Source organism: Phragmites australis, chromosome 5, assembly GCF_958298935.1.
Source record: "Phragmites australis chromosome 5, lpPhrAust1.1, whole genome shotgun sequence".
Taxonomy (NCBI): Eukaryota; Viridiplantae; Streptophyta; class Magnoliopsida; order Poales; family Poaceae; genus Phragmites; species Phragmites australis.
In genome coordinates, this window is record NC_084925.1 from 30,254,959 (window position 1) to 30,263,692 (window position 8,734).

Genomic DNA, 8,734 nt, shown 5'->3' on the forward strand with positions numbered 1-8,734 from the left:
TATTAGGTTACGAAAACAAAATTTATGTTCGTGCAAAAAATAGATATCGGTACTCTAGTTAAGATGATGTATGTAAGATTATATCGTAGGATTGTATTATTATGCGTTACACTAAAGTACGGTATTTATTGAATTATTTGTAACTTAGAACTAGTGGTTTGCAACAGAAAACAATAAAAACAAATTGAGGATCAAAAAGCAATGCAACACCGAAGTATTTATGTTAAAATTTTAAAATTCAATGAACATTATATTTTTGAAAATTCGCAAGACTCCTAATATCAAATGGTATTAATTAGTAAGTTGCGAATTAATTTTATTAAATTTGTTGGTGTTAGTAATATATTTATTTAATAATGATATCCTCGATGTAGATTTAGGACAGTAATATGGATTATATTTTAGGCACCGAAGACTATAGTATTTTTCATTATAGGACAAGCAACGCTGGGTCGGCATGGCCATTGCGTTTATCAATTTTAATGTAGTCGTAATGTATGAATGTAATTGATTTTTATTTATAATTGATATATTTTTTAGTGACAGTTATGTCAAACTCTATAAAGCTTAGAATATTCTATGGAAATGGTCAAATTCGTAACGATCCAGCAGGTGTTGATTTAAGCAATTTTCCATTTACCATCCTTGAGCACCCAAACCCTGAGGGTACAAGGATGAAGGAGATGAAAATATGGTTCACCCTATACTTTCAGCTTGACCCTCAGATTTGTTCTGTTACGGTGCAATGCATGTGGACTCGTACGCTAAATCCAGTTTGTTGGGAGTTAAAGCTGGTGCATCAGATGGACAAGTAGTTGAAATGGTTGGAGTGGTGCAGGCGGCGTCGGGCTGAGTTCAATATCCTAGTGCAACCATGTCCAAGAGAAGCGGATGATAGTAGCAGTGCAACACCTCCACCGGAAGAAGAGGATACACGCGGGCATGCAGTGTCAATGGAGGAAGTTGAACAAATGCAGACGACTGAGGCAGAGGTTGTTGTGCATAGGCGGGCAGCAGAGATTGAAGAGGGTCAGGCTGATACGGGGGAGGAAATTGAAGAAATCATTGTGGAGCTCGAGAACGTAGACCGTAACGCAATTCATGAGGAAGAAGCTTTATTGGAATCTGTAAATATAGATGAAGATGATGGTGATGATGAGGATGATGAAGACGATGACTGCTCTAATACTGTCATCCCAGATGAATGGAATTTGCCTGACAAAGCAATGATGCAAGTTATGGAGAACTATGACTCCCCTTGGGAGTATGGTTCACCTAAATCAGGTGTTCTCCAATCGAACTGAAATGAAGGATGCAGTGGCACGGTGGACAGTGACATCACACAGCGAGGTATTTATTGCTGCCTCAAGCCCAGAAAAGTACAGTGTCAAGTGCAGAGCACCTGGATGCAGCTTTTATGTTCATGTATACAAGCCAAAGCATTCAACCCACTGGGTAGCCTCAAAAGTGGTTCAGCACAATTGTATGCTGGAAAATGTTGGTCAAAAGCACCGCAACCTCACTGCTGCACTAGTTGCAAATGAATTGTTTATTGAGATTATTCAGAAGCGGGATATGGAATGCTCGTTCATCCAACGATCAATATTACGACAGTTCAAATATTAGATTACTTATCAAAAGGCTTGACGTGCAAAACAGAAAGCCTTAGAAAAGTGGTGGGGTATATATGAGGCTTCTTATTGCGAACTAGCCCACGTGCTTGAAATTCTGAAGGTCAGGAACCCTGGCACATCTATTGCTTTCAAGGAGACTGAACTTCATGAAAAACAGCCTAGGATTTTCTGGCGTGCTTTTTTTCTTTAGGTCAGTGTACTCAGTCCTTCCAGCACTGTCGTCCTTTGCTTTGTGTGGATGGTACATTCTTGACTGGAAAGTATAAATGCCAGATTCTCACTGCAATTGGTGTTGATGCAAATAACCAGATACTTCTTTTGGCATTCACATTTGTGGAGGGTGAGAGCAGGTTGAGCTGGCTTTAGTTTTTTAGGCATCTTAAGGTTGGGGTTGTCCATGATCGACCTAACGTTTGCATAATACATGATTGGCATGTTGGGATCTTATCTGCTATAAAGACACTGCAAGAAGATTCAAGTGAGTTGTTCCCTTGGCATGACCTGCAGAATAGGTGGTGCATGCGTCACATGGGAGCAAATTTTCACAAGCAATTCAAGAGCAAAGCATTGATGGACATGTTCAAGCGGTTGTGCAGCCAGAACCAAAGTCGTAAGTTTGATGCTTTGTGGAAGGAGTTGGATAAGGAAACCAGGACGCACGTGCAGGAGAGAAATAAGGAACCAGTTATTGGTGATGACACTGTACCGGAGGCGCTGCCGCCTCTTGGAGAAGGTATTGATCCTCCTAATATGAGAAGAAGGTCGGCAAGAAACATCAAATGTTTCTCGCACTCTATGACACCAAAGGTGCTAGGTTCGTGTACTGGGCCATGTCTTTATCGAATATGTGTTGTACAAGCTAGTATATTTGAAACTTGATATTTATTTGTTTTGATGTTATTTGATAGGTATGGCGTCATGACTACCAATATAACATAGGTTTACAATTGGGTCATCAGAGGGCTGCATGGACTCCCTATTGTTGCAATCGTTGAGGGAATGTTGTACGATATTATTGGTTACTACCAGAAGAGGCATGCAGCTGCTGTGAGTCACTGTACAACAATGCGTACACTGTATGCCCAACGGATGATGGAGTACCACCAAAAGAAGAACACGAAGGCAGTACAACATATGGTTATGTGCGTCAATGATCACCGCTTCGAGATAACCCTAAGATCAAAAGAAGGAGTGGGGAGCGATTCCAGAATTGTCACTCATGAGGTGAACGTAGGGCAAGTTTTCAATAGATGGTGCGAATGCTCCAGCAACAAACCGAAGCTTTTACATGTCCCATGTTCTCATTTGCTGGCTGCATTATCACAAGTGGGTGTGGGAATCTTAGTATATGTGTCATCATTTTACTTGAAGGAAAATGTGGTGCTGACTTGGATTGGAGAGTTCCGTGGATTCAGTGCGTATGGTGACTTTACAGTTTACGATAGAGATATGCCGATATGTTTGCTCACTATGATACTGCTTAGACATCCCCATGGAAAAGGTGGTCGGCTGCAGACTAGACGTATTCGTAACGATATGGATGAAGCTGAAGTTAGTGGCCCTGTGAGGAGGTGAAGTGAGTGTGATGAGTATGGTCACAAGGCAAAGGATTTCCCACACTCCAACCGTGGCGATACTGGAGCAGGACCATCCACCGGTAGTAGATGTGGGAGAGTTGCACGTGGAGGACAAGCAGTTCACAGGACTGCGGCAGACCTGGCTAGATATGCTATCTAGGAACAATGTGTTTCTTTATTTATTTGGGTAACTGTTATGTTCTTGATGTAAAAACTAAGTGGTATTATTTGTGTAATTTTTATGTTCTTGATGTAAAAACTAAGTGTTTTCATTTATGTATTATTTATGTTCTCTCTGTCTTATAAAGTAGTTTGTGTATGGTTTATGATGTTGACGTATTAATTATATGATCATCAATTTACAATAATTATGTGTTTTATGTTGGTCTATTTTTGCAGAGATGGAGGCATAGTACGAGCTTCTCGACCGTTCTGTGGACACACATCACCGTGACTTCTTATATGCCACTCATGACGCTTAGAGTATTCCTGTTTTACGTATTTGTGCGCCAAAGACGGCTTGGCGACTGCATCCGGACTGGTTCGGCAGGTTGTACAGATGGTTCAATTTACACTGGTGATTTAATTTGTCGTGACTAATTAGGTCACGTATTTGCAAGTTGGGTCACGCAAGACTTCTTTCTCTTGCACGGATGCTTCAGGCCACAGATGAGGACGTGAGTCCGCATCGGGTGGCTGAGGGTCAGGAGGACGAGGGCCAGATGGAGCGGTCACGTCGATTCCCGTATGATCTTTCCCTCATTTCGGCTTTGGTGGACCGATGGAGGTCGGAGACACAAACGTTTCACATGCTGTTTGGGGAGATGGCAGTCACGCTGCAGGACGTCTCCATGCTTACCAGGTTACCGATTTCTGGCAAACCGATCGGTCCCTCGATCAATCCAGCTGGTTGGCAGCCGGACTTGTTTGAGAGGTTTCAGGGAGTTCTACCTAAGCCACTGAACGTGTCGCCCATTGAGGAGCATCAGAAGCATGGCCCCAAGAAGCAGTGGTTGGAGCAGTTCAGAGTTAGTAATTTTTTTGTTGCTTATCTAATTTCATATTGCACGTCCTTTGTCCATTTATTATCGGTATTAACAATCAATCGAATTATGCAGGTGGAAAGGATGGCCGAGGATCATAGAGTACCAGGTTACTCGACACCTGGAAGCTTACCTACTGTGGTTGTTCGGTTGGGTGATGTTCACCTCCAGCCATGGCAACATTGTGGACGCACATTGGATAGCCTATGCCTGGGCTATTGCTGACGCAACAGTTGTCGACATGCCTCAGGTGTCTTGGGGTTCGGCGGTTCTTTGCGTCACCTACCACGCGCTGTGCGACACCTGCTTGAGGACACGCAATGCGTCCAACTTGACGGGTATGCCTCTTCTGCTTCAGCTGTGGTTGTTCGAGCACTTTCGGGTAGGACGACCACTCGTGGTGCGTATGCATCACACCTCAGAGATGTATGCTGGCAACGACATCGACAAGCCTACGATGGGATCACTGTGGACACGCCAACGGGTACGCCCTTTATAGTACCGTTTAAATTTTAGTGTTGTAACATTGATAACCTAACTTAGAAGAACTATAATTTTGCAATCGCAGTGGGCATGAGTTCAGGTTCGTTCAGTGTATGAGGCTTTCACTGAGCAGTTCGACCACCTGAGGGCTGATATGGTCGTTTGGGAGCCGTACACTGCTGATTTCGTGCTATGGCGATCCGCTTACCATGGGATCTCCAAATTGTGCTTCAGGGACTCGGTGTTTTGGCTGACCCGGAAGAAACTGGTGTTCGACGTATTCATCGAAGACTACGCCACGCACCGCGTGATGCGCCAGTTTGGATGGTGCCAGGAGGTCCTGGTCCCCCTGGGAGACCGTGTTCCTGATTCCGTACACACGTGAGTTGTAATGTCACATACCTCATTTTATTATGTGTATTGATTTCCTCTAATTGACATTCCATTGTAGGTTGTCGACTAAGGGACTACCAAGGAGCATGGCTGACCTGACCATCAGGATGCAGCCCTGTGTGCAGCAATGGGGCGATGCGCTTGCGTACGTGATCGAGTTTGGTGCCCCTTACGATGACTACAGTTACCAGCAGTAACTGTTGTGGTACAATACACGGACTCGCACACGTCTTCTTCGTGTCGTGGACCCCCCTCCCCCTGTCATTCCTCTACTAGCACTGTTGTCTTGTACCCAGGACACGCAGGAGTTGTTCTACATGTTGCAGTACGTGAAATCTTCAAATCCTTACGGCTTTCAACATTCACATTACGGCTATTGCTAATTATTAGTCGTGTACCACATTCTGACATCGTGAGAGAGATTCACGAGGAGGCGACGAGTTCAGCAATGAGGTTGCACGAGCAAGGCACATGTGGAATGGCGATCGATGATATCACTGAAGCGTTCTCACGCCTTTCCACGAAGGCCCGACATATCGTGGAGTGCACATCTTGTCAGCAGCCCGACGTTGTTGTACGTGACCCTTTGGCCGCGCGTCCCACTCAGCGGTCCCCACGACCTTCTTCCGCCTTCGTCCACCAGCAATATGCTAGTCCTCAGCCTCCGCCCCCGGATCAGGTAATTTTATTACTATAAGAATTTTTTATTTAGTATGAGAATATTTTATTTCGTTAAAAATTAAATATTTTGTATGTAATTTTTTCTTCATAATATTGTTGCACATTTATGCTAGAAATCTTATAGTTTCCTATGCAAATGGTTAAATGTGTAACGGTCCATATGGTGTCGATTTGACTAATTTTGCACGTAGGAGGCTCTAGATGGGCCGCATCGCAGTTCCCAGGAGGCTCTGGATGGGCTGGCCCCCAGTTCACAGGAGTATCTAGATGGGTCGGCCCCCACTTCACAGGAGGCTCTGGATGGGCCGCCCCCAGTTCACAGGGGGCCTTGGCTAGACTGGGCATGGCTACGATACTCCTCAACCTCCGCATCTTGTGCATGCAGGAGGCTCTGGTTTTGCCACACCTGTGTGTATTCCCACGCCAGGTATGTCACAGATCTTTTTTCCATAATTTTAGATTCATTACGTATTCTCCGTCAATACTCAGTTGTTTGTGCACGATATAAATGCAGGTTTGATCCGCATCGATACAACCACCCAGGTTTCCGGGGGTACGCCGCACTGTAGCGGGAACCCCTTCTTTGACTATGTAGGGGCCTCGGAAGTGCTGGCCTCATCACAGTTGTACAGTGCACCACCTCCCACTCAGACTATGCAGCAGGAGACAGAAGGCATCTATGAGCCCCAGTTGCCCAGACGTGAGCATCACATGTCAGATTGGTACACACCTTCCGCCTACGAGCATCCTCAGGAGGAGGACGAGACCGACATTCAGCGTCAGCATGTAGGCGTAAGCGTGCCAGAGGCAGGGCGTAGGGAAGGGGTCAGGAGTAGTTTGTGTTGCTTTTGTGATTAATAATTGCCATTTGTTCAGCTTTCCATTTCATTAGTTCAGACTACTAGTTTACGGAGTAGTTTAGTTACTCTGATGCTACTACTTTATGATGCTACTACCTTATTCTGCTATCGTATTCTACTATGTTAGTATGGTGGATTTTACCATTGCATATGTAACTTACATGTTTCTTTCATGATGCATATTTGTACCAAGTGTTACATATTCTCGAAACAACAATGCAGGTAGGGGACTAACATTAATTGCAGCTCTAACATGAACCATGTGATGACAACACGACACGGAGATACAATTTATTCAATTACGAACAACACAGTACAGATCAAATACGAAATCAAATCCTCGGTCGACCGCTAGAACACATCTAATTACTCCCAGTTGTTCCTCTGACCTGCCATGCGAGGTGGGATATAACGTCTTCTGACGTTGCCGCATCTCTCTTAGTGCAATTGTTCCTATAGTTCCTCGATAATGATGTGCAGATGACGGATGTATTTTTGAATGTGTGGATCTATTAGCGGGCCAATCCAGTACTGAAACCCACAATCATCCGTCTGGAAAAAAAATAAATATGAGATAAGTAAATGGTTTTGAGAAAATAGGAAATAATGTGAGTATTATTTCTTCGTACTCTGAAATGTGCACAACTGAAGAAGCGACAACCTGCGTCACCAAAATGCTCATAAACCAGAACAACATCATCATCTTCATGTCTACATGGCGGCCAAAACGAGCAAGGAAGAGCATTATGGTTTCCGTAGGAATCTCTGCCATGGACATCTAAATGGGGGTGTGGAGGTGGTGGATCTATGGGGCCATCAAGAGGATGAGGATACGCCATTGTCTCGATGCGGGTCACGGTCACAAGATATTTGAGTTCAGAATCGATTGTGTTCTGTTTATATACAACAAGTCCCGATGGTGTATGGACCCAGTGCAGGCATGTAATTTAGATATAGTGCATGCATTGGATGCACTACTTTAGCGACTCTGTGAATTCAGCACCGTGTGGTCACATCGCTCTGAAAAGGTGGCAGCGACAGGTTACGTTATTCTGAAATGTTGACAGCATGGGGTCACCTCAACACACTGCAGCATTGATGAGCTAGCCAGCGTACGAGACAGTGCATATTGACTTAGGTACTATAGCCACAAACAGGCAACAAATGCTTACGATGGCCCTTGATTCGATGTACTTTACTTTCTTCAATAAAATGGTCGGGATTTACCAATCTACCAAGACCTTATTTCTAAGGAGAATGATTTCATTGGATTCCCTGCCTTGCTTGCAGAGGCAACAATAACTACTAGCCCAACTTTTGCAGAATGAAATGACCATATCAAGCAAGAGCAACCAAAGGGAATCTCTGCCACGCATCAGTGCCACAACTTTTCTAGGTTTCACAGGGCATCCAATGCTCCACCCCCCGGCCAAGCCCTTGCACTCAATCCATGCACCAGCCCCCATCCATTATAAATAACCCCTCCATCATCCATGGATAGACCACTCCTTTCTCAGCTCCTTCAACTGAAATGTCTTCCTCAGCTCCACCAAGCCAAACCAAGAAACATTGGGGGATTTTCATCCCCCAGAGGGTCGAACCACTGATGTGGTTCTATGGCGACCCTTGTAGGCTTCGCGAGTCCCAGGACATATCCTACACCTATAGCCTACGTTTCTTCATGTGCGCCAACTATGAGTACGACAAGCCTCGACATGGACCATGCGAGTACCCACCGTTATAGCGACATAGATCACTCATGTGGGCCTTTCCATACGATTTTATGCAATCTCTTACTAATCCCTCCTCTTGTTTCTTTTGTCCAGTCTTCTTCACCTCTCTACGACTTCAGGCAATGGCTCGACATGGAGCAAAATGAGGACCATAAGCAGTGGGTGGATATGGAGATGCGGTGGAGGAGGGAAGCTTACCAATGCCGAGAGTACGAGCAACATCAGGATGAACTATGGATGAAGCGGCAGGAGGACAAGCGCATCAGAAACACCGCGAAGGAGCGCGCCGCGGCTCAAGCAAGTGAAGCAGAGAGGGAAAGAAAGCGGGAG

General features: G+C 44.9%; 1 protein-coding gene across 1 annotated transcript; it reads left to right on the plus strand.

Moving 5' to 3' along the window:
- The first annotated feature begins 4,829 nt into the window (after positions 1–4,829).
- On the plus strand, positions 4,830–5,797 carry LOC133917572 (uncharacterized). Its single transcript, XM_062361452.1, has 2 exons — positions 4,830–5,118; positions 5,189–5,797. Exons 1-2 carry the CDS (start codon positions 4,892–4,894, stop codon positions 5,325–5,327), a joined length of 366 nt encoding a protein of 121 aa, XP_062217436.1. The 5' UTR covers positions 4,830–4,891; the 3' UTR covers positions 5,328–5,797.
- The last annotated feature ends 2,937 nt before the right edge of the window (positions 5,798–8,734 follow it).